Here is a 27,235-nt window from a genome sequence, read left to right on the forward strand (position 1 = left end):
ATCTATTAAAGGTGGTGAAGAGACTGAAATACTAATGGAGATTACAGACTGTGATTGTGGGAAACAGAGGAGATTTTAAATCCTTCTCTGTCCCTGAGTAGGCTGGTAAGTGCTACATCAGAGTGGATATAATTCTTTTATACACTATAATGACAGCTTCTTACAGAAACTCAGAGTCTATAAGAGAAAAAGTAGCTCTTGACTTAGTTTGATATATTACTGTCTAACAGGGGCCACACACTCCAATTCAACATGCTGTTATAAACAAAAGATTGACTTTGGTAATGTTTAAGTTTGGAAAGAGAATCAAGAACACCAGCTGAAATGAACTTCAAAAGGAACAGCCAAATGGGTAAAATGCTCGGAGGTGACCTGCAGAATAAAAGATGAGGTTCAGAGCCACAAGACTCTCAAATCAAAAGGCTCAGATGACTTGTATCTTCTTTTGGTGTGACTGTAAAGAAGGTAATTAAAAGCAAAAGTATATTAAAGTCCAATTAAGGAATACAGAAACTGACTATGTCTGACAAGTTAAATGTAAAACTATTAAGTCAGACTACATGTTTTTTTTGAAGAACAAGTTTTTAAAGTTACAAAACAAAACCAAAGTGAAACACGAGGACTCCTAGTAAGAGATATCTGTGTGATTTCTGCCATTGCAGAAAAGCTTAATTTGCCCCAGTGTTCAGTCTTGAAGAGCTGAGACAGGTTCCCATGCAAGGAGATCCTTAAAAAGACAAGCCTAATGTACTGTCCCGATATTGAGGCTGGACTAGATGACCTCTTCAGGTCCTTTCCAAGCTCCAGGATTCTATGAAATATAGAAGTTAAAAGAATCATAAATTGATAAAAATGAAACAAATCATCAAGATCATTTCAGAGCTCTAAAGGAACTAAAACACGACACCACTGAAGTACTGATGTATCACTTAAAGTGGCAGCAGATGGATGGTAGGTGGCAAACAGGACCCAAATCCGAAAAAAGGGCTGCAGAGAACTACAGGCAATTGCAGTCTTCTTGTTTCTGCTGAACAGGGAATTCTACTGCCAGTCTGTGAAGATGCTCAAGGAGGAGTTAAGTGGCATTCACACAGAAGTGATGAAGCTGATACAGTATGCCTGGAGTTTCAAACAGCATTAGAAATCAAGCTTCCAAGACATAAAAGGAAAAGTCATCTTGTTAATTAGTGTCAAGTTAAGTGAAAGGAAGCAGGAGATAAAACATGCAGTCAATTCTCACACTGGTGAGATAAGATCCTCAAGGCATCTGTGGTGGAACTTAAATTCCTCATTTGCAGAAACAGGCCAATACCTTTGTATAGGTGACAAACTTCATCCTCCTACTAGTCAAGATTGCTAAATGATGAATTATATTTTTTTGTATTTATGGAATTGAAATACTCTCTTTAAAGGGAGACTTCCACAAGACAGGGAGAGCCAGATGAAAATAGCTACAGCTAAATTCTGGAAAACGTTTTAGCACTATATGAAGTCACCAATGGATGGTGGCTTTAAATGGGCAATGATTAGGTCTGAAGTCAGACAGGAGGCCAAGATCATCAAGTGAGGTTGAACAGTGGCACTGTAACTCCTATTCTAAATGCAAATATAAACCAATTAAGTGATATGTTATCACTCTTTTTTTTTACCTTCATTTTTATTTCTAATTGAGAGTTGGTAGAGGGTAATAGATGAAACTCAGAAAGTCCAACATTTATTATTGTGAAGAACTGTTTGTTGTGGGTTTTTTATTCCTTCATCCTGACCAGGACACACTTGTGTTCCCTTCAAACAGGATATACTGCCAGAGGGGAAAAAAAAATAAATAAAAAAAAATAGAAAACTCTCCCTTTCTGCTTCATGCCGTGGAGAGAAATGGCAATATGAACATCATTATCAACTTAATTTTGACTTCCTCCAGTCAAGATAACTATCTGTAGTCCTAGAAAAGAGAAGGTTATATTATGCAGGAAGAACAGCTGCTGAATCCAAAATATTTTAACTCTGGGGGGAAAAAAATTACTCATCCCATTCAGAAAATGGAAAAGCTTCAAAGGAATCTGGGAACTTACCAGCTGGATCTGAAACTCACATGCTCCTTAGTCACTTCAGAGCATTCTGGATTAATTTCTTGCTACTCACACAAACAGCAATTATTAAAAGCTCCCTCTATTTCTGCCTATGCAACATATTCCCTGACTGGGGAAGCAACCTTCAAGTAAAACAGTGCCCTTATTACACAGTTTTAGCAGTACCTCTAAGAACCAGCTATCAGTAAGCCAGAAGAGCTAGTCAGATCAGTATTTAGGGTTATATATTCTCTACTAGCAGTGCCATACACTTGCCGTGACTTTCAGCACCAGTATCACAGATATTCCCAACAGTGAACATTACAGTGCTCAGAAGTAATGTTTGTCATCCCCACGAATTCCAAGAAAGGTCTTAGCTGCTGTTAGAGGACACAGTGTCACCCTCCTCCAAAAGTTAACAAAATATCTCCTTATATGACTACATTTGGAAGCGTGCTTTAAGCAAGAAGAAAAAAAATATCTGGGTCTGCAGAACAGGGAATCTTGTTAAAGATTGCAATACTCCTAATCCTTGGTATACCAGAATTTCACGTCAGACTAGCAAGTACAACAAAGCATTTGTAAAATAAATCTCTCCCTTATTTTGCAGTAGAAAACCAAAAATCATTACATACCATGTTGCTTAGAAGAGGAATCACGTGTCTACTAATGAATTCAGGTTTAACTTAATCAAGAAAGCCTGCAAATAAATTTGTGCTGTTCCTATGTGCTATTCCTAAACTTAAAATATTACAGGCTCCTCCAGATGCTTTCATACAAATAAACAAACAAAAAAATTAATCCTAGCACTGCTTTAAAGAAGCCAGGTTTATTTTTAATAATCCCTTATAGCCACTGACTCATGGAGAAACACCAGGGAAGCACTCACATGTAATATTACTATAGGAGACTTACAGAGGGAAGAAAAAAAAACAGTCCTTAAGAAGTTACTTAATTTGAAAGAAATTTTTCTGTTATTTTTTGCTGTTTTACAAATGAAATTTGATATTTGAGCAAAATTCCTTCTAGCTTGGGTAAACAGCAATTTTAAAATAAAAAAAAAAAGTGACTTAAAGTGTATGACAGCATTCTAAAACTTTTAGCCATTTCATATTATTTCTAGGAAGACAGAAATTCTAGGAAGTTTAATATAATGCATCTCATAGTTCTATTTGCAAGTAAGCAGTACACGAGGCAAAGTATTCAATTTGCTCATTTTTAAAGTTAATTCATATTGGTGCTTTTATCTAAATGAACTATTATGTGAGCAGGATGTTTTAGGAACTACTCCGTGTGATAGGATGTACTTTAATCATGATTAGTTAGACTTACAAATGATTAGGGAACATACAATATGTTGCAGCTTTGGATCATTACCCATGGAAATGTAATTCAGAAGTACAAACAATAATTATTTCTGTCACTCCTTTTACTGAAACATAGCTTTCTTTAATTAGGATACTGATAAGTGTGTACAGCAAATATAAAATTTTTAAATAGTTAATCTGATAAAGAATAAAATGAGCTTTTAACTGAGAAAGCTTAATCCTTCAAACAGCCTGCATATACAGGTTGTTCAACCTCCTTAGGAATGCCCACTAATATAACGGACTAAAGGATGATTAAAGATATATTGTCTATGGTATGGGCCTGCCTCTGGGGCCCTCGGTCCGTTCCACAACTGTCACCAGTGAGACCCAGACAGACCCACGCCGCAGGGGGACCCTCATGCTGCTGCACGGCTGCTCTCTCCTCAGAGCAGCCTCATCCCGCTCCTCCCATAGGCACCAGCTGGACAAACCGGGACGTTTCCCCAAATCTGGTAAAGGCAGAGCACGCTGAGTTGCACTCTCTAAGCCACTAGGACAACTGTTAGTTTAGGAACAGCTTGTTCTGCTTTGGAGATGTCTACCAACGAGTATGAGAACCAGTGGCAAGAAGGGACGGTGCCTTTGACAGCTTGCAAGAGCTCAGGACCTTCTTTAATCACACATGTCATCTTTGTGTTTAGGGGCCCATTTTACCTTCATTAATGAGTCCATTTATTTTTAGAACAGACATTAGCACTAATTTTCTACTGTAAAGAGTGCCACTTAATTATCCAGTGTCTCAAATACCTCCTTTTGTTTTAAATATTTCCTCATTTTGTTTGTCCAAGAGAATTTTATTTGAACACCAATGTTGCTACCCATCTAGCCTGAGAGGTGGTGGTAAAACTGCCTCTCAAAAGGTGAAGGAATGGTTGGAAAGCAATGACTAGGTGTTATTCAGGAGAAACTATATGACCTGATTGAAAGTGAGCCTGCACATTAACAGACACAAGATATAAACTAAACTATCACCATGTATATGAAATCAACAGCACTGATGACAAATGGTTCCAGCATTTCTTGGCAGACAACTGCTGCTTGATGTAAAGGCTCACACGCAGTTCTTTACTAGCTTGTTGTCTGCCAAGAAGCATCCTCTGCTTATGTCAGAACCACTTAATTAACATGTAGCAATAGGTTATACTGGAAAAGTTCAAGCCCGTTTGCAAGAAGCAGATCTGCAGTGAAAGACAGAAATATTTAATCACAGAAGGAAGAGCTCTGAATTCTAGATACCCTTAGATTTGCTTATTTCTGGTTGCTGAGTTACAGTAGGAGGACAAGTAATTTCCTTCAAGAGTTGAAGACAAAAAATTAAGTAAACCAATATTTAGTAAATATCAAGAAGCCAGCTACCAAGCACCTCTTGGTTTTTTTTCCTTACCGTTACGTGTGAATTTGAAATGTCTAAGTGTAATTTTTTTCCAGAAAAATCTAAGTTAAAATATGAAAAACTATACATTTTAAAACATTAATGTCTTTTCAATGCCACCTACACTCAAGATGGGACCTTGGAAAATAGGTAAGGTAAAAATGTCAGAGGAACATTTTTCCTTATAACTGCTTTGTCAGACACATGACCCGATAGTACTTGCTAAGACAGCTTTAACATAATGATAAATTTTAACAAAAACCAACACGCACACCATAGAATTTAAGTTAAAGTGACAGGTTCAAAACAGGGCTTTACCTGGTATTTGGGAAATTTATATTTGAAAGAAAATTATACATCTTTAGGGTTTTGTGGAGTTTTCACCAGTAATTACTTTGGATTTAAAGAAATCCAATGATAAATTCAGCTTATGGTTAAAGAGTATTAACTTGTGTTAATCCCACGATAAAATACTACTATAATCCAGAGACAGGAACAAGAATTTAAACTAGGAAGATTAAAGACTTTTGAAGTGTCAAGCTAAAAATTTAAAATATCACAGTATCTGTGACTTCGTATAGCCTTCTCCAAATATATTAGAGAAATAACTGCATTAGTCAAAGCCCTTAGATGAAATTGTTTCTTCATCCTCTCTAGAATCCATGACAGGCAATAGAGATTAACGAGATACTAATGCTTTGAAGACATTCACGTACATAGGTTTACCAGTTATCTTTTTGTTCTTAACATGTCTTTTCCCTTGTGAGTTGAAGCTTTAGCTTCAGGAAGGCCAACAGAAATACAGTTTATATGAATTAAAGAATACACTTGAAGCCAATTTGTGAAGCAGGAACCTGATGCACCAAATCTACTACTCCAGCATGAAGGCTGGTAAAAATGTACTGGGTATCATTTCAACTCAGGAAAAAAAAAATAACCATTTAGCACTTACATGAAGTAAATAACTTCAAGACTTATACAAAGCAACAGCGATAGAAGCAAGAAAAAGCGATGGACAAGTCTCTGCTGTACAAGCCATTTTTAAAGTTCCAAACAAATTTAATTTGGATAAATTAAATTATTAAACTCAAGTTAACTACTTGATGATGATATTTCAGATAAACCATGTGGAAACATCTTACCTCTTCTCCTGAAAGATAGTAAGCTGAAAGCAGTCCACCGACAAAACGAATGTTCACTTCAAATACTGAAATTTCAGCGTTCTGTTGAAATAAAAAGCCATAGTTTTATCTCAATACTTTTCAGTACAGTTTTTTGGGGGGTTTGACTTTTTTTATATACTTGCAGATATTAAGTGACTACAGCTGTAAATGGCAAAACACAGAGGAAGCAGGGAAAGCCAACATAACATAACTGAACTTAAGAGCATTTTAAAATATTTCCTTGTCTTCCTCACCTTAACAAAATATCCTCTCCATTATCCTCATCCTTTTTAACTTTTAATCTCTTCCACTTGGACATAAGGCATTCTCTAAATCCACACATCCAAGTACTTCCTTGCAGGTAATTCAGCACTCACACACAAGATGTGTTCTCAGACAACACATCCCACACTACCTCACCTCACACCATCTCTTCTCTAACACCGTATGAGAAGTCCTTGATCAGAATGTTGTATCAAGAGTTTTCCCACTCCAGTCCAAACGCACGTTATTGTAAAATGGGAGGTCAATTACATGTTCATGATAAAAATGCAATCACGTAGTATGCTCCCTAGGAAGCAGATGGTCTTTCACCATTAATGACAGCCCTTCCCAACCTGGCCTGGCCAAAATGATAGAGACTAGCTTTGTTGCACTGAGCAGTACAGATACAGCCATCACCTATTTCAAAATTCAAAGCACATTCTTCTTTGCCTTTCTAAATTCAAACCTAATGAAGAATCTAAGTCTCATGATCACTACCTTCTCTTGTTCTTTACCAAGTCAATTCCAATTTTACCCCAATACACAACATCCAATCCACTCAAGAGGGACTCAGTTGAAAAGCTGATCTACTGTTTTTGAGGGTTTCTTTTATGTAATACTACTTTTTATATTTTTGTATTTCTATAGAAAAAATTGTACCCAGCAGTCAATCTTTTGCTTCGATTGAGTCGTTTTTCCATCTTGTATTTGCTGACATACACTATAGCTATATCCAATATAAATCAATGCATGGCGGAGCTGCGGGATTTTCTTCCAAAGGACTTGCAGGCTTTTCTTACTCAGCTACTTTTTGTACTTTTCCAGCTTGAATGTTCAGATGTCAGTTTATGTAGGAGGGAAGAAGTTGCTCCCTCTTTTCTATGCATTTTAAATTATAGTAAACTGCCTTTGCAGAAGAAAACAGCACTAGGTTACGTACCAGAAATATTACTTCACACTTTTCAGTTTGCAAGGCCCTCTGATTAAGGAAAAGTATTTAAACACATTGCAGAGAGTTGTTCAGTGTTTCATCAGTTGTAAAGGTATAGACTTCAAAAAACCACTGACTGGCTACAATGCTTGTCCGCTTGCCCTCAGGCACCTAGCTTTTCTCCTCTAAAATCTGTTGTGCACCTCCCCCTCTAAAAATGGAGGATATAATTTCATCACAGAATTGCTCTGATTAATATAGCATTTATATATACTTCATGTGTGTATCTGTGTAGTTTTTTCATGCACACAAGCACAGTTCAAAGGAGTAGACACAGTAATACCATCACACACATCTGCCTATTGAAAACTCACACCTGGCATCATGTATTAAGACTGCAAACTGAAAAAATTATCTCACTGTCTTGGCCTCTTCAGAACATAACATTTTTCAAGTTTATTTTAAGTGCACTAAAACTCAGCAGTTTCTCCTCACTCACTGCTTTCCCACTACTGGCCTACTCTTATTCTTTCTGAAAAAAACTACAAAGAAAAATAAGAAAAGAAAAAGAAGAAAAAAAGGAGGAAAAAAAAAAGGAAAAAAAAAGAGGCTTAATTCCTGTTCCCAAAATTAGTCTGATATTTCTACTTCCTAGTGTTCAGTCATTGTCTCACTGAATCCAGCAAGAAGGAGAATGAAGTGAGTGGAAACAGGTATTCACTTCAACTTTAACTAGTGCCCTTTCTGTGCATTTCTTTTTATTATGTTGTGATCTCTAGTAAACCTGGGGAGATGCATATAAAATCTGAACTAGCTAGACAATACAGCTGTGCACCTGCTAAGCAGCCTACCTACGTAAGAATCCTACGTTCAATAAAGAAGCCTACCTTAACTCAATCCAATGCATAAAACAGCTTGTACAGAACTGATCTGACTTAAGAAAGGATGATTAAAGGAGTGATGGGGACAGCTTCTCTTCCCTGGAACTTGAGCTATCTGAAAGTACTATAAATAGTATTTTACTTGAGAACCTTCTTCAGAAGTTCAGGTTCTTTCCATTTCCATCCTGAGCCTCAGCACACGCTGAGAAACTTTCTTTGATGTGAGAAATCTGAAGCTGCAAAGAGGTATTAGACAAGGAAATGCATTAATCAGATATTCCAGACACTTGTGTTTCCTATAAGGATTGAATTAAATTACTTTTTTATTCTGAATTGCTCAAAGGAAATTGAGTACTATATGAGCTGAATATTTTGCTTCCAGAACCTTACATTTTGCCTTTCTGGATTTAATATGGCCACTTAACTCACAAACCATTGCTATCTTTCAAGGAATGCAAAGGCCCTTTAAGAAAAGCTCAGTATGTATGCACTGACATCTGCTTCTGGAATTCAATTATAGACAAAAAAATGACTTTGAAGTAATGTGAATAAAGATTTTACTGTCGAACCACAAAGATTAATTGCACTTTAATCCTGTTTGCTGAAGTGGCAATCTTTCAGGACATTTCTTGAAGCCAGCCATTGTTATAGTGTTATCAGATTTCCAATACTTCACTTACACATGTCTCTGAACCTTTGTTCGAAATCCTACTCTCTTACTAAAATCTTTATAATACAAGCCACCGAAGCAGATGCAATTAATGAAATGGACAGACATTTCATTAATGGTAGATTTGAAAACTGTAGGCTTAATACATAGTTATTCATTATACCAGGCCAGTAGTATTCTCAGAAAGTATAGGAATTATAGCATTTTTCAAAACAGTTAAAGTAGTTTTATAATTTCATGTCAAAGAAACATTCATCTCTACGTGGAAAGTTTGTGTGAGGAAGTAGTCTGCAAGAAAAGTCAACTCCTCCTAAATGTAGCAGATTTCTGCTACACCAACTTTATCTTTCTGGTTTGATTTAAAAATTTTTTTTCAGTACACATTTAAGATACCACACCCTGATGATTACCCTCTCTTCATATTTTTAATCATCATCCACATACAGTTTGCACAAATAAGTCTGCGTATTTCTACTCAGCAGCCAAAGCCTAAGTAAGCAGTGTTACTTTTTATTTTGATCTCAGACCCAGCTGTACACAAATACCTTATGATCCATTTAACAGTGCCAAAATATATGGGAAAAGTCCTTATCCGCACTTCCCAAAGTTTCTACTTTACCAGCTGAAGAGGCCAAAATTATTTTATTTTATTTTTTATTTCAAGTTTAGCCTTCTCTTCCAAACCATCATTGTAACATTACATAGCAGGTCTGAGGAGTGGCTGAATCAATTCCATTATATCTAATGGAACTTCTGTAAGAAGTGACTTGACATGCTTATTTTAAAATTATGGCAGTGTTCCTTCTGTAAGATCCCAAGTTTATAAGAAAACTCTGACCAAGTGGATAGGATATAATATCTAAATTTACAGTTTTTTTCATTAGTACCCCAATTAGACTGCATGGTCACGTGCTGTGTTCCATGGTATCTGAAACACCTTTGTTAGTACACGTCTGCACTAAGCTTTTATTGTTCCTATGCAATATCATCTTGCTCTGGTTGCTGATCTTGGAGGCCTCCCTTTTATAAAGGATTCTGAAATATAGATGCTTGGGAAAGCGATATGTATATTGGCAACAATATACATTAACTGTCAATTGAAAGATATGAGTAATTTGGTCTTTCATCTTACATTTGATCAATAATTTATCATTCACTATTTGATCTTCTGATAAGTGAATCATAAATGGGATAGTCTGAGTATCATATAAAATCCAGACAAATCGTGACTGCTGCTCACTCTACGTGGAGAAATAGAAAGCCAAAAGCAATACACATATACCCATTATGTGGTGCAAAAGCGAAACTGTGACAACTTCATGGAATTTCACCTGGTTTCCTCGATTAGCTTCTAAAGACAAAATTATTTTGACAAAGATGTAACATCCTTTGCACTGCTGGCTAGACACGTAACACTAAATGAACCTATTCAGATACGGTGGGGACTGCTTTTTCTCAGACTCAGCCTATGCAAATAACAAAGTCTCTACAATCAAAGGATGAAACAGCTGAGTGTTAAGACATTTTGCCTTGACAAAGAGAAATGCTAAAATAAGGGTTTTTTAAGCAAGATAAGAACCATAGCTCAGAAACACTCAAGAAGCTGCAGAACATGACAGGTTTAACTAGTAAACTTATTAAACTAACTCCTTTAAAAAAAAAGGAGGCTTACTATACCTTAGAAAGTCCCATCTTCAAAAAGCAAAAAAATATTACCAATTGGTGAAAACATATAAAGCGCCAAGAGTTACATTAGCAAGTTTATGTTATTCTACATTTGTATTTTTTTTGCAAACCTATGACAGGGCCAATATGATCTCAGCTGCACCTCATCTCTTCCCTCCCCTCACCCTTTCATAAACCAGAGGATTAAGTCTACAACTTCCAAACTGCTGAAGCTTCAACCAGCTGTGGTTGAATTTAGTGTTGAAAGCACTGTTCAGACAACAAAACTACTGTCAGCTGGGCTCTCCTGAAGTCATCCTCCTATTGGACTCCTCCAGCTTCTCAAAAATCAGTATTCACATCCTTCTGGATTATTTCCTTAACACATCTCTTTCCTGAAAGTCTTCCTCTCCACAAATTCATAGACCAAGGCCAAAACAATTTCCATCTATGTTTTCTTCTGGGAATTCACCCTCACTTATAAACACAACATTTGAAGTACATCCCAATTTTATTTATCGACTACCAGCTTCCACCTGGCACTCATCAGCACTGGTACTTGCTCTGCCATTCATAATTCAATTGGAGAAAATACTGTGTGCTCTTTATGTGGATTAATGTATTCACAAAAATCAAGTCACCTAAATTTATATTTGATAGAGAGCTGGCTCTCTTAGTTTTTATAAAGATCCAAATAAGGTCACAAATCCTACCAAATAATCTGTTTCAGTCTTCTTTATTGCACAGATTCTTTCCAAACCTTTCTTTCCTTCTCCTGTTCTTGTCTCTTAAAGAGTCTAATACAAATTCAGTAACCTCATCTGCATTTCCATCTACTGCTCCTATGTACAAATAATATAGAGACACCCCCCACACCCACGTGCCATACTGCACCATTGCAAAGAGCCCGTATCCTGCAGGTTAACAAGCTGTGCAGGATAACGCCAGGGACCCTACACTGAACAATGCTGAATGATGTACATAATTCTAGACTGAAAAAATGGACACAAAGGGCCCACATTTCAAGCGAAATGAGAGGCATTTGTAATTATTATTCCTATTAAATAGTAATATCACCCTGTTGAAGCACAAAGGTTGGGAACAAAAACAAATCTTACCATTTTGAAGCAGTCCAGGAAGTATGAGACACGAACAGTACTACAATAGCTCACTTTAAGCTACTGTAATTAAGCAACCTTTTAATTACTTGCAGTTGTGGGGGAAAAAAAAAGTTTCATTCAGATTCCACAAATGAAACTTAGTGGTAGCTTGCTAAAATACTCAGTTCCCATAGATAAGGGAAACAATTCCAGCAACCTTTTTATTGCAAGTATCAAAGCCTGTTTATTGCATAACATGCCGTTTAACCTTGCTAAAGTCCCCACATGGCAAACTGTAAGATCTTAAACAGGCACAAAAATAAAGTGTTACTGAAGGCATTAACCGACTCTAGCAGCAAAAGTACTGCATTTAATAATAAATTTGCAAGATCTCCTTTTAGCCCATCAAAATAATTTCTTACTCATAATCATAACAAAATCAAGTCATTTTGAGGCCTGACATTTAGAGTGTACTAACAAGTTAAGTGGCAAGCTAGTAAACAAATAGTCCCACAAATTAAATAACCACTGTCAACTGCTGGCTTTGTTAAGCTTCCTCACAGACCCATTATAAATTTAGTTGAAGTCCATTTACTCTCACCTCCCACATGCCGGTTTTTGGTTGGTTTTTTTGTTTTGTTTTGTTTTTTTTAAATAGGAAAGCTATCCTGTTGCAAATTGTTATATTAGGAAACTTTCTGATTTTCTCACTTAAAGAGAAAAAGCCACCCAGAAAAAGTGCCAAAACCCATCTGCCTTCAAGCCAGAACATTAGGTTATGGACTGTTAAATATAATTACAAGCCAATCATAATACCTACAGTTTGAGAGTAATAGCATGTAAATTTGTGAATGTTGAAGTTCGAAGTAAACAATCTGGATTCTAAAAGTTACTGACTGCCATATCAAAGATAGATTTGAGCTAAAGATATATGCTGGAAGCATTAATAATTAGAGCCAAATAATATTTGCTATTCTGGGATCTTGGAAAAGGGTATGTTAATCCATACATGACAGTACATATAAACATAATGTCAAGCTCCTATACTTTTTCCACTCTTCTCCAGTTTCCAAAATAGACACATTACATGCAAAGCTTCTACACTGCATGAAGCTGCACACAAAGCTACTTTAAAAAAAAGTTATAAAGCTAAAAGTTCATAAAGCTAAGTAGAAAGACAAAAATCAGAACTGGTAAGTAAACCTTCAGGCCTCAGGATGGCTTATAAAATCAGATACAGTGACTGACTGACCTCTGGTAAACAGCCTTGCTTAAAAGCGCTGGCAGGACACAATCCTCCACATACTCCTGCCATCTCACTCATTCCCTTCTCTTTATGCAGTTCCTCAACTCCTTTAGTATATCTTCGAGAGCAAGTAATGAAACACTCTTCATACTTTCCCCACAGGATCAACTATTTACTAGGCTGATCCGTCCTGTGCAGTTAATGGGGGAAGGCCTCTGTGATGAGACGGATAACACACGATGAGTCAGCACTTGCACAAAACGTCACCTCAAGTCAACCAAATTATATCCACATAGATAGAGCTATTGCACACGCTGGGGCCACTGGAGCAATCGTAACTCCCCACTACCCTTCATTTTGACCAAAAATAGAGAGGGATGAGGCAAAGAAAGCAAAATCCACTAATAACCAACAGGAAGGTGATTTTTAGCTTGAATCCAAGTTCACCTTTGAGATATCTTCTGGTGAAGGGAACCATTTTCCTCTTCTCCCAACAAGCGCATGGCTTCCTGCTCCATACCTTCTTCCCCTTCTGGTCCTGCCTCAGCACAGCCACATCAGACGGCTGGTCAGGGGGCCCGGAGGGGAATTCAGACACTATCCCACATACCATTTAATTGTTAGCACCTTCTGGTCTGGTTTGGGCCTCTATTGTTCCAGGCACACTTTAGGCCACCATGTAGGCCGAGAATGGTTCCCAGTATGGGCGAGATTGTCCTTTTGCGTGGAAGGAGTTTAGCAGGGCCAAAGAGGGGGATGCATGAGTTAGTGTCTCATCCTAAAGAAATTGGGGGGTGCCATCAATTCCAGTCCTTAACACCTCCCAACCCTTCACTGCTGTGCCAAGTGGCTCAGCTCCTGCATTGTTACTCCCCAAATCCTAGAATGGTTAGAGTTGGAAGGGACCTTAGAAATCATCGAGTTCCAACCCCCCTGCCATGGGCAGGGACACCTCCCACTAGAGCATCTAAAGCTAAAGCCCCATCCAGCCTGGCCTTGAACACTTCCAGGGATGGGACATCCACGACTTCCCTGGGCAACCTGTTTCAGTGCTTCACCACACTCACAGTAAAGAATTTCTTCCTAATATCTAATCTAAATCTTCCCTCTTCCAATTTAAAACCATTACCCCTTGTCCTGTCACTACACTTCCTGACAGAGTCCCTCTCCGGCTCTCCCGTAGGCTCCCTTCAGATATTGGTAGGCTGCTATGAGGTCTCCCCAGAGCCTTCTCTTCTCCAGGCTCAACAACCCCAGCTCTCTCAGTCTGTCTTCATAGGGAAGGTGCTCCATCCCTCTGAATCCCGACCTCTTCATCCATCTCATTAAGATCCTTCTTCCAGCATCTCTTCCCAAGGCTGGATTCATTGCGGTTTACCCCCTTGCACTGCAGAGACAGATTGCTTTTTCCTCCCCAGCATGAAGCAGAGGTCGGGTGGTGGTACAGAAACCCTTTCAGAAAGCTACAAATGCTCTGTGTGTGTGCAGGTCCTAAAGCAAATAACGAAAAAAATAAAAACAGAGAAGCACACAGCAACACGTAGCTGTAGCTAGGAAACAGCCAAGCTCCCTAGTGACCCCTTGAAAGACTGGCTCCTTTTTCTTCCATTGCAGCGTGTTGATACAGAACCCGGCCCCGTGCAGCCCTGGGCAGGGCCCTGCAGGAGCACAGCTGGAAGGGTGTGCGGGCAGCAGCATGGGGGGGGGAGGTCAGGCCAAACCCACAGCTATATCAACCGAAGAGCAAAAATACACCCCTGCAGAGATACAGCAATTTAACCGAAAACAGAGCACGCATTCGTGATGAAAAGACCATGGGTTTACCCACTGCTAAATGTCAACTCTTGCCAAAGGTATGAGTACGTCTAAATCTCTTAAAATATTGACAGAGTCAGAAAATGCAACTTAATTCCTGAAGGACTGCTCAGCTTGGCTGAAACTTCAGCAAGGTACAAAATAGAAGAAATTTCAGCATTTATGGGAGGAGAAAACCTCCAAGCATTGCAATGTGGATATCTCAGTTATAAAATCACAGGGCTACCAGCTTCAGCTATAATAAAAAATAGCCTAAGCCTGTTATACTCCAAAAGCGGAAGCTTCCAAACACTTGCAAGCTTACAGAAATTCATACATTTGACAAGAAAAGTGGCATCTGTTTACCTAGAATTTTCCTTTGAAATCAAAACAGTCTGCTTTCTTCAGAAAGGTAAACAAGAGTAACCCTGACAACTAATTCATTGACTTGAGGGACTGAAATCTGACATGTGAAGAGATGATGCCATTTCCCATTAAGTCATCTTTATTCCACAAATCATTTTATGTGGATAAACCAGTGCCTACTTTACAAAGTGACATTTGGAAAATTTATGATTAAGTGATGAGAATGATCGAGTGCTGGCCAAATAGTTCAACGGTACAATGAGTATCTGACATAGTACAAACTCCTAGAGAGGAAAGGCTTGCTTTACCCAGCTGCTTTGACATACAGTATAAAGAGAAAATATTCTGCCACAGAATATAGTCACAGCTATTTTCCTAAAGAATATCTTTAAGAAAATTTAAGATTGAAAAAGCATAGTTCTAAGATTAAATGGTTAGAAAAACTAATCCTATTTATACAAATAAAGGGCAAACATGCTTCCCCAAAAGCTGATTAAGCAGTCACTGCCCAGGAAATTACCAGAAACTTCAAACAGAAACACGTTTTATACCACTGACAAGAAATAACACTTAAGGATATGTCAGTGTGTCAGTTATTAAAAAGTAAATCACTTTCATGGGAGAAGGGTTGCTAAAACAGGAGCAAGTAAAAGTGTACAGAACATTAATGCAGAAAATGTCAAGTAATGCCTAATACGTGATAAATGCTCAACAACAGAGGGCCCTTTGTGTAAAGTAATTTCCAACTTTAAACTATAAGATACAAATATAAAGCAGCATTTAAAACTAGAACTTATATTTAAAATGGAAAACTAAAACAGACTACAAGTTGAGTAGCTTCAAACACTTCAGCTATTAAACAAACTTTATTCAAGTTAGTGTTGTGGTTAGTTATTTTCATTTCCTCCTTCCACTTTGGGAAAATTCATCTACTCATTACTGATGCTAATGTAAAATTCAATTCTATACGACCATGAAGTATTATGAAAATAATTTTGTGGGGTGTTGAACTCACCATAGGAATATCAGGAACAAGGTATTGCTCCTGATGCATATTAGCATTATCTGTTAAGGAGGTTTGGTAAATCTCTGGATTGACTAACACAAAATTTCAGACGTTTTGAAAGACTTCATAGCTTTTAACCATTACTGAGAAAAAATAAAGAAGTGCTACATAACTTTAAAAGGTATATAAATTAACAACAGGAGCTGAAATTGTAGGCAATACCATCTAGAAGTAGGAGTTTGCACTACAAGTCATAGCATCAGACATCTGACAGTACTCAGAAGCACAGTTCAATATCCTGTATTTACATTATTAATGTAAACATAAATGCACACCAAATTGCTGCTTATATAAACTATATAATATCCACTCTTATTAACTCCTCCTTCTTAAAATGATAATTAATTCTCAAGCATGTAAGAGAAGCTAATTAATCCTGACTTTTGCATAACATATTAGAAAGAGTACTTTGTTTTCAGAAAGTGTTTCTACCATTACGCACGTCAACTACAAGAGCTTTTAAGTGCTCAGTGTACTGTTCCTACAATGCTTTCCTACTTTGCTACACCGATCGGCAGAGGTACTCCATTAGCTCTCTGTACCCAGCAATTACAATAGATAGGCTGGCCCACAAAAGGATAAAAGAAAAATCAGACCAGAATGAGGACTTCTCAATTTTACAGAGGTTCTTGCCTGTTCGGGGCCCGTCTGGAATAAAAACTTTAATAATGAACTTCGCTCTCAGCTGCATATTTACCGGTTAACAGGATGATTTGTACACACAGTTGACATGACCTGGTGCCTCCTAAGACTACAGCAGCTCAGTTTGTGCCAACAGTTCAGTGTAACTCATGGGATTCAACTTTACTAGAATACACAAAGGAACTTAAGCAATATGTATGGCATGGAGCTTTCTCTAAACGCAAGTCTAAGTTGTGGAAGATTTCACAAAATAAAAAGTGTTTATGTAAGTAAAAAAATTAATGCTTGGAGTGTCCCGATTCTTCTGTCTTAAAGGTCTGAAAAGTTTGTTGTTTACTTTACAGTGGTAAATACTCTATTCCTTCTCTTTCCTTCAATCCAGCTTATTGCCTCCTATCTACCTAAATCTCTCAAATTGAAAAATTGTATAAGCAGGGCAGTAAGTTTATTATATCTCCGCTTCCTACCTTATTTTATTTATCAGTGATCTAAATTCTGTAGCCTTGTATCATGCTTGCAGTATTAGAACCCCGTTGTCAATTTGCCCCTGGAGACTAAACAGAGCATTAAATGTTAATCAGCAACACTACTTACCACATTGAAATCTAAGTTTTTTTCAACCCACTCCTTGGCTTCCTTGAATTCCTCTTTCATTTCCATGATGTATAGTGTATCAAGGGCATCCACTATTGTTGCTCCTTGAATGTTACCTGAAATACATGAAGAGCCGGTGATTTAATTTCCAACAGAAGGCTTTTCAGTTAGATCTAATTAATTTAAATTAATTCTAATTTCAAATTCAATTTCAATTAATCCAATTAAAAATTGGGCATATAAGCATTCAAGTGGGCAACTAGTAATTCACAGCCTTAACTTTGATTCTCATGTTACAATACAGCATCATAATATTTAAGTATTTCTTTTGCTAATGAAGTTTTGAAGAGTGGTTCTGTTGCACTGCATTTTCAGCCGTGATTTTGCATTTTTAAACACTGATGGAACAGTTCACTATAAAAAGTAATTCATAGAATACAATGAATCTCAACAAGTGGAGAAATGACTGTTTCTTCCAGTTTTGAGAAAAAAAAATTAGTTACTTTTTGCTTTTGTACTCAATAATATATATATAAAGCTTTAAGAAGCTGATAAGTAGCGATCACACTTCAGTTAAGCAAGCCCTTTAAGAAGTACCCTCTCTAAAAAATAATTTTTCTGATGCTGTGCATCACCATGTAACTGGCACAAGATAGCACTGGGGGACCAAAGGCAAACTTGCCACGTATGAGTTTGTCAGCTCAGAACAGACTGCCAGGCATCGGTTTTCAGAGCAAGTTATGGATGTTTGCAAAAGTGGCATTCTTCTGTCTCTGTTATGGAGATGGATAAGACTCAATTTGCTAGCCTCCACCTAATGTTGCAAGATGAAATATCATCAGTATGTTCTCTTTGACACAGATTAAATGTTCATGATCCTGTACTGAAAGGGTAATGTGGAGGTTTGAGAAGAAAATAAAGCCACTCAAATGACTTTCCTATGCTTTCTGCAAATTTACAATGACCTTTTCAAAACATCAGTTTCATCTAAGAGGAGACTGATTTCCTATTTACTGAATAATGTCGAAAATTCAAAAAAATTTGGCCACTTTACTCGATTTTTTGTTTATGAATTCGGCTACAGCAATCTTCCTTATGACTGCAAACTACTGTTAGGATATTCTTTAAAGACAACCCTAGATACAGATGTAAATGTTTAGAATTGCAGAATAATTAAGGTTGCAAGGAATAGGGGAAGTCATTAGGTCCAATCTCTCTCCCCCAGCAGGGCTAATGACTGGAGCAGACGGCATAGGACTATTCATTCAGGAGTTCGCTGCACTGGGTGAATAACAAGACAGTAGCTCAACTAAGTTTACAGAACTTGATTATCATCTTGCCTCTGAAATACCTAATGAAAAAGTAAACTTAGTTTTGTAAACTTAGCATGTATCACAATTGAATTATTCATATTTAAGTAGGAAATCCACTATTTCAGTCAACTCTGTGTTTACTACCAACATCAAGGTTTTTTGCTTCCTCATGAAATGGAGGAGAACTCCACATAGGAATGACATAATTTTCTTAACTTCAGTTTCCAGTTAGAAAATAATTTTTCCATTTGTATAATCTTAAACAAAATAATACTTGAGATCATTTTAACAGTTACTTGGTACATTTAACAGAAACAGATGCTCTGTTTTAGCAACTGCTAATTGCTTATGCCATCGTTTTTGGAATGTCCCTTTTCTACTCCGAAGGAAGTAATCTATGTTTTCCCCCAGATATTTCACTAAAGTATGCTAAAGTTTTATTAGTAAGAAGGACATCACATCTTCCCAGAGCTTATTTGGAGCTTGGCTCCCCTCCTCTTATATTAAAGGAAAAGCATCCCTTTAAACTTAGCTAACAAACTTATTTTTCCCCAAGCTCATGAGAAACTGAGAGAGACTGTAGAAAACTGCTGGAGGAGACATGTTCAAGAGCACTACTGCAAAGGCTCTGGAGATGTTTAGTAACTCTGTACAACAAAAGCACCTCCTGGTGAACTTTTACAACTGAGCTCTACTTAGAGAAAAATCATCTGTAACCTGATTTGCTCGAGTGGATTGCGATAGGCTCCCCACGCAATGACATTCTTTGTGATAATCCTCTTGTAATACAGCTAACACCACCAATAAAAAGTTGAGCTTTCAATTTTAAGGATTAGTACTTGAGCTGCAACTCACTACTGAGTCACAAGAAAAAGAGGAGAATTTAACCTTATTGAGAAATTGCCCTTGGAGTCACCGCTTCCTATGATTTTTTTTTTAATTTTTAAATATATTTTTTTTCTAAATCTGGCCTATACAGAACCAAAATATGGCCTGCTTACAGCGTGGACCTCTCCCCGCAGGCAGACAGAAGAAAACTGGAGAATCTCAAGTGGATCTTACTTTATTTAAAACAACTTTTGTCATTATTCTGAAGGCTCCAGAAAACAGAATAAAGCAATTAATGTGACCAATAAATAGTCGAGTTTGTCTCAAATGGTTATACCTCAAAATTCTTGATAAAAGAACACAGAAGGCATTTTTAAAGTGTCAGTTTAGAGGCTAGAGTTACAACTTGTGAACAATTGCAGTTTACACTAAGTTAGCCAACAAGATAATCCAAACTTAAGAGTGTTAAGGAAATTGTGTAGCTGAACAGCTCATTTATAACCAGTCAGACAAACAAGGGCGGGGGGTGGGAAGGGGGGGCAAGATAAAAAGAATGCAATGAAGTGAAATGAACATTTCTTATTATGGAATATGACCAAATATTTCACAAACCTATATATGCTATGCTTCTCAAAGCACACCACGTAAAACATTAAATACAGTTATCATTCATCTTAGTTCTTACACAATGCTCCCAAGCAATGACACAGCTGTCATGGTCTACAACAATACACACTCATATGACAGAATATTTGGACAGGAGGACTGTTTTGTTATGCACCTACGGAACAGATATAAATATGATTAACAATGAGCACTAGGTTATAAAAACTGCCAGCAAAGTCGCGATCACCATGGCAGAGTTTCATAGTTGCCCTGGGCAAAAGGAAGATACAAGTAATACTTGGAGCAAATTCATACGACTGAGGTAATTTAAGAATTGTTTTGCAGATAAAACAAAAAAACCCCAATATACTCAAGGTAGAGAAAATAGACTGAAGTTCATAAAACATAAGTTTGAAGTGGATCATTTTGATGATAAAAGGGGTGACCAAACGTACAACTCTACCAAAGTAACATTATTAGTCTCTGCCAAAACCTCCAGACCAAGTACTTATATATGCTCCATTTTACTCTCTTTGTTAAACCTGCTTCTTCCTCTCGTCTTCACTAACAGAATCATTTGTTCTATGTAAGTGATAAATAGAGAGTACGTAAAATAGCCTACAAGCTAGTTAACTGAAGAGAAAGCAAAAGAAGTCAGTCAACGTGAAACCTCAAGTGGACTATCTAACAGCATCTACAGAACATCCTTTCCAGTTTAACATTTGAAATCTTTAGCAATGATTTGGGAGAAAACAAAAAGAACCTACTGCTAACAAGATTTGTGGATGATTAACTAAAATGACTGATTATCCAGCATTGCAAAATAGCATGATATAAAGCACAGTGCAGTCTAGACCACCTCTGGGTAATTCACAGCAGGTCCATTTAAACAGCATGCTTTTTAATATCTAACAACACAAAGGTATGTGCACACAAATAAGAAAAGGATTACATTCAAGAACAGAGTAGCACCTCAGAGCAGGTGGGAAGAGCAGAATAAAAAAAAAGTGATCAGAGGATGAATAACTTCGTATGAATTTCCAGGATGTTACTGCAGCGCGAACTGCTATTGATGACAAGCTTATTAGCACAGCTCTGTAACTGAGCTTACGTGGCCATATGGTTTAAGAACCACAACTGGCTTATGGCCAAGCTGTTTGGAGAGTGGGCCAAAAGAAGCTTTCATTCGTCTAGGCCAGGCTTTTAGACATGGCTTATATTTTGGCCAAAAGAGTCTGAAATAGAATACTGCCAGGATGCCAGAATCAATGCATGTTAGTGCACTTAGCATTTTGTTTACTTTTCTTGGATCCCTTGTATACCAACTGTGGAGTTTGTTTCTCCAGAACATTCACATTCCTCACCATCAAATATATTTGGAGAGGTATATACACACAAATGCACACAGGGCTACTTTATACCACTGTGGAAAAGAATAAGAAAAATTTGTACATAGCTGTATTTAATTTGCACTCAGCCCCACCCTGATCTTCTCAGACTCTTCAGTGTTTTCAGCCAGTGAGGCAAACTTATTTTATTACCTTCCAGTTATTTTAAGTTGAAGAAGCTCAGTCAAAGCACGATGCATTCTATGAAATCTTCCTCCAGTTTGTTATTTCAGACTCAAAATTCCAGGCCAAAATACAGAAACATAAACTGTCATATTTTTTTCTTAATCAGGTCTTTAAGAACAGTTCAGATTTTCCTAACATGGGCAGTAAGACCAGATACTTTATAACATTAAATATGCAAATTGGAAAAATCAGTCAAGCATCCCATTTTTTTCAGCTGTATTGCATATACGTTGTACATTAACAACTCAACTATATTATTCCCAACACATTCAAGAATACATATAGGTTTGACAAAATTAACATTTTGATAAGAGCTGCAGGTTTCTTAGAGCATTGTTTCAAAAGCTGACTCAGGTTTTACAAGTGTTTTCCTTTAAATAAAGTTCACTGAAAAGGTTCCTGTCCAATATAATTAGCAATTTAAAGTGTCAAGAGTGATTAATTATTAAAGTGCGCTATGCCAAAACATGAAGCTCTTACTCAAGTACTGGCAAACCCCCAGCAACACCAACATTTTTACTTTCAGTCACTATTACCAGCTGGTAAGAGTAGGAAAAGAAACAATACTTTCCATTTTTTTCCAAATCTAGCTTTTCATATATGTAACGTGAAACAATGCTGTGATATTTCTACAATACTCTTCTAATCCCTAGTATTTTGTACGCCTGTGCACTTTAGAGCCAGCTCTGGTGTCTTTGTATTTAATAGAGCTCCATGAATGTTTCCTCCATTGCTCATCTCTTTGCTTTCCATGGAAGCCTTTGTCATCTGCTACGCTTCTGGCACCCATGCAGCTCAGCTACTTGTTTCCTTATGAACCACCTTCTTTTGTTTGTTTAAACATGCCACCTACTGATATTTCCACCCCTTGCAAAGGGTATTGTTCCTCACAAGGAACAATAAAACCTTGTTCACCCCATCCACGCCACTTTTCATGGGCCTCCATATATCACACTGCAAAACTTTTAATCTTTACTACTTATTTTGAGTTCAAGTCCACAAGTTATGTGTGTTAACTTAGAATAGTATCTCCCATGAGGCTATGTCCCAGTTTAAATTTAGGTATGTTAGACCCCATTTGCTATTTTAAAGTGCAATTATTATCTCCCGGGGAATCCTGGGTTCATGGAACTGCTTGCAGTTTGCCATTGCTGTAGGTACCTCAAGTAACTTGTTGGCTGTCACCCTGGTCACTTAATTTTCCAGTACTGTGATAAGTAATTTGAGAGCATGGCCTCAGCAGTAATGGATCCCTGCCAGAGGCCAGTAATAACCCTCAAAAATGCTTTTTGGAAATCTAAAAGGACAACAAACTTCCTTGTTTTCATACCAACCAACTTCTTTGAAAAAACAGCAGTTGAGCAGCATGACCTCCTCTCACAAATGCTGTGTTGAGTCATTCGGTGGACATAGCTGCTAATGTTATTCTTTAAATGAATTTCTATTAATTTAGTTGGGAAAGATGTCAAGCTTACTTCCAAAATTAAGACCACATACCGAAATCCAAAATTCCAAGGAGCAACAGTGAAGAGAAAAAAAGAAGGGGGTAGGAGAGGTGATGTTGAAGATTTTCCATTTAAATTAACATGTTTAAACATGTTTTAATACATGTACAGTTTTTCTAGAGCAATGTTAAAAAAAACTTACAGTTTAAAAATACACATTGGTATATACTGCAAGACAGCTTTGAATACAATCTTTGGCAGGCTTTAAAAATCTTCATACACCTCAATACTCTCTACAGGAAACTACAGACATCAGTTCAAAGTAGGAGGAACAGGATCTTGTTAAATTATAATACTTTGGCTTTGCAGACTGTGAGTATTTATTGAATGCCTCCCCGTTCCCCTCCAGAAAAAAAAAGTCACTTGCAGAGACTAATTATACTATGCCCACAAGTTACGATATTATTGAACTTGCAATACTGCACTTGAAATACAGTTACAGATAATTAAAAAAGCCCTTTAGTAACACTCACTTAAGTGCAGAAAACACTTCTAGAAAGAGCTCTCTGCCAATACAGCAATGCTCATTAGTTTTAAAATTAGCACAGAAGGCTTGGAGAGGAATAGCTCCTGGGTTGGTAAGGGGGTGACGGTGCAGGTGGTGCGGTGTTGTGAAAAAAACCCTGGCAAAATCTCAGGGCCTGCCTTTTACCAGGGCAGAGAATGATTAGTACTCACAGCAGAAGTCATACCAGAGAAGGAGACATGCCTTGTTTTGCTGATGCCCTGGTATGGTGCAAACAGACGTTTAGCTCTTCCAATTTACTTGATTAGTCTAGAAATAGTTGCACACTTCATGGAATTAAACTAATAAGAATGCTACAGAGACAACAACTGACAACTTTTCGCTTCTGCCTTTTCAAATAGTTGTTATTGCAACAGAATTCTTTGCAGTTGGAGTAAACTATTAAAAAGAAAACAACATAATAATGTTAGTTACTTGCCAGGACATCATGGTGAAAGCTCAAGTGATGAATTAAAAGGAAATCAAAACATTACATGGATGTGCTGAAAAGACTTTGCGATGGTCAGAGACAAGCATGTGGCTTTGGCATGAAACAGAAACATTTCAGTTCAGATGTGTTCAGCCATTCTCTAAAAGTTATTTTTAGTGTGCAACACGTGAGAGGAAACAACTCATGCTCATAACGTATGTCTACAGTCTACCAGTCCAAAGACTCCCTCGCTTATCAAATAAACCCTCCACACATACAGCTCACAGAATACCAGCAAGATCAAGGCAGGTCCTTATTTTCAAAATTTGGTCTCATGGTGTGGGTTTAGGACAAATAAAATGGCGTTTCAAATTTTAGCAAGAAGTCCTGAGCCACCAAAGAGCTCTACTACTCTTAATTTGTATGAGGTGCTAAAGCAAGATGCTTTTCCTTCCCCTGAGGTCAGAACCACCAGTCATCACTATCCTTTCTTCCATCATCATTCCACTGGCCCATACTCCTCTTCCCCTAGCCTAACAATAGTGTCAAATAGTTGCCAAATTCGTGATGGTATTGCCTAACAGTCACATCTATGTGTAATTACACCTCTTTAAATCTCATCTTTTTTTTTGTTTCAGAGAAAAACATCATGATGGTTGTGTCTTGTAACCTCTACAGCATTAAGCATCGGGGAGCTACAGCACTGGAACCTGCTGTTCCCTACAGTGAGGTATTTAAAGTCTCTATCCCGTACCAGCCACTCCCAATCTACACAAAGTACCATAACTGCACAAATTAATTTGTAGGAGGGAAAGTATTCAAAATTAAACAGCTGGCTAATGAAATATGCTGTGTCATACTGCTATTAAGACAATCATAAACTTGTAATTTTGAAAAATTGAAGCAAGGAGAAGAGACAATCATGGCAAGTTGAAGATAATTATGAGGCATGACACAGAACTGAAAGTCTTTCTTGATTTCTGAAGGCTGTGAGGAGATTCATGGGACACAGAGATGGAGGTAACCTATTCTGAACCTATTCTGAACTAATTCAGTAATTCTGAACTAATTCAGTTCAGAATTACTTTAAAGTAGTCAACCATTTACAATTCACTTTAAAAGAAAAAAATAAGAGCCAGAAACAAAGGTGACAAGGAAACTTTTCTGTCCTTTCACAAGGAAAAAGAGGTTCAATTAAAAAAAAAAAAAAAGCAAAATCAGATCATCCTTTTATTGCCTTATGAAAAAAGGTTGCATTTGTTCATTTGTTGAATTCAGACAGGAAGGTACAGATCAGATGTAATGATCTAAGGACACTTTTACAGAAACAAGGATGTGCTTCTGAAAAACAAGAGATTATGGATTCAGGAAAGGGGAGCTTATGAGAGAACTGCTTGCAGATACGCTGCTCTTTAGTATTCTGTAAAACAATTCAGAAAGAGACATAATGCTTATTTTGATTTGCTACCAAGATCAATAAGAGTGAACATGTTTCTAAGGAAATCTCCTCAGCAATAAGATCTTAGACTAGATGACAATTATGAGAAAGTGATCTGCATTTAGACTGACTCTGGCTCTTCCTCCTTTAAATGCAGTTTTATTTTCAAATTCAACACTTGTCCTGTTTCGTACTGAATAGTGCCTGCAGTGGTTTATTCTCATACAACATCCACAGACTCTTGTATAAGAATTTCACAAGTCAATACATCTACAGCTTTTTCTGTGAATCCATGCAATATCATTAAGAACTCAAATTTTGTAAAGTTTTCACAGAATCACAGAATCTTCATGGTTGGAAGGGATCTTTGAGATCATTGAGTCCAACAGCCCAAAAAAAAAAACCAAACCAAAAAAAACCCCCACAAACACACATAAACCAGCAATCTTGGGCACTAGAGCATGCCCTGAAGTGCCATGTCTAAAATACCTCCAGAGATGGTGATTCTACCACCTCCTCATTCCAAATGAAACTACATTAAGCATTTTAATCATGTGCCATGTTGTTGTGCTTCAAGAAAACAGGATTGCACTAAATAGTTCTTCAAATATGATATTAAATTGCATAACTATCAGTCATCTGAATGAAGATAAAAAATTTTAGTTTTCAAGAAAACAGAAGTCTGATGTAACCCCAAAGTTCACCCAAACTACTTCGATTTCAAGCACACAATTCATGTTCTAAGTCCAATAGCTAACCATATAATAAACACTCAGTGATATTTTTGATGTTACCTTGGGTAGACAAGCAGTGCAGCAAGATCAATGTAGATACTGTATTTTCAAAATTATTTTTGTAATCACAACTGCTGTCTCTTAGCAACTTCCAAATATAGTTGAGGATTTGATAAGTGCTCTATTTAGGCTGTTTTAGGAAATGTTTCCACTTCAAACTATCTTTTCCAAACATTCAACAAAGTAGCAAAGTAAGTTCCTGTTAAAATCAAAATTATGTATTGATTTTGTCTCAGCTGTAGAATTAGTTCATTTTTCATCTTTCTGTTTGGAAAACAGAACCTATTTGAATACAAAGACTGCCATCAAACAGTTTAATTCTTCATTTTGCTGCAAAACTGAAGATGATGACAGTTCATAGGACTACTTCCTAATGCTTCCTCAGAATGCTGTTGCTCCACCCATTTATCCAGCCCTATGTCCTTCTTGCCTCATTACACAGCATTTCTGTAGTGTGCCTCTCCTACTAAAACCTCAACTCCATATTTGTTCTATACCGATAACAACTTGGGCATTATTTAAGCATCTCCTGTGCAACACTTAAGACGTGCAAATAATGGTTATGTTCATGAAAGAAAAAGTCTGATAAGGGAGCCTGACTGATATAGATTAATAATTATTCTTAAGGAAGGGAAATAAATTTCTGAAAACTGTAGTCAGCCTCAGCTATCTTCATGACTGTAGAGAGTATCTTTTAGTCCTCATACTGGATTTCCCCCACCAGCTTATAGTTTGTGTTTCCTGCTTATTGAATGTGGTGTCAATGACTTCCACTTCATAGGAAAGGTTTAAGCTAGGGCAGTATTTAATGCAACAAAACTACATCTTTATCATGCAGCAATGACATGCTTCATTTATTCTCATTCAAAAGGTAATCTATAAAAGTCACAGAAAACATCACCTTCATATACTCTTACTTTTTATACGTAAGCAGGAAACACCACACTGCATCACAGAAGGTAGAAAGAACACATGTTTATCACCTACAAGCATTTCAGTTGATTTACTGTTTTATGCTAACGTCACCAGGCACAAAAAATACACTCTAC

At 37.2% G+C, this 27,235-nt stretch overlaps 1 protein-coding gene across 1 annotated transcript in view; it reads right to left on the bottom strand.

Annotated features, from left to right (window-relative positions):
- Positions 1 to 27,235, bottom strand: part of MAN1A1 (mannosidase, alpha, class 1A, member 1) — a 134,769-nt gene that overhangs the window by 74,607 nt on the left and 32,927 nt on the right. The window contains exons 3-4 of the mRNA XM_014966467.1: positions 17,194 to 17,309; positions 5,954 to 6,034 (exon numbers count right to left, since the gene is read on the bottom strand). Of these exons, the coding sequence (XP_014821953.1) occupies positions 5,954 to 6,034; positions 17,194 to 17,309 (197 nt within the window). The remainder of the gene's footprint in view (positions 1 to 5,953; positions 6,035 to 17,193; positions 17,310 to 27,235) is intronic.

Source organism: Calidris pugnax, unplaced genomic scaffold (assembly GCF_001431845.1).
Source record: "Calidris pugnax isolate Ruff unplaced genomic scaffold, ASM143184v1 scaffold31, whole genome shotgun sequence".
Lineage (NCBI taxonomy): Eukaryota > Metazoa > Chordata > Aves > Charadriiformes > Scolopacidae > Calidris > Calidris pugnax.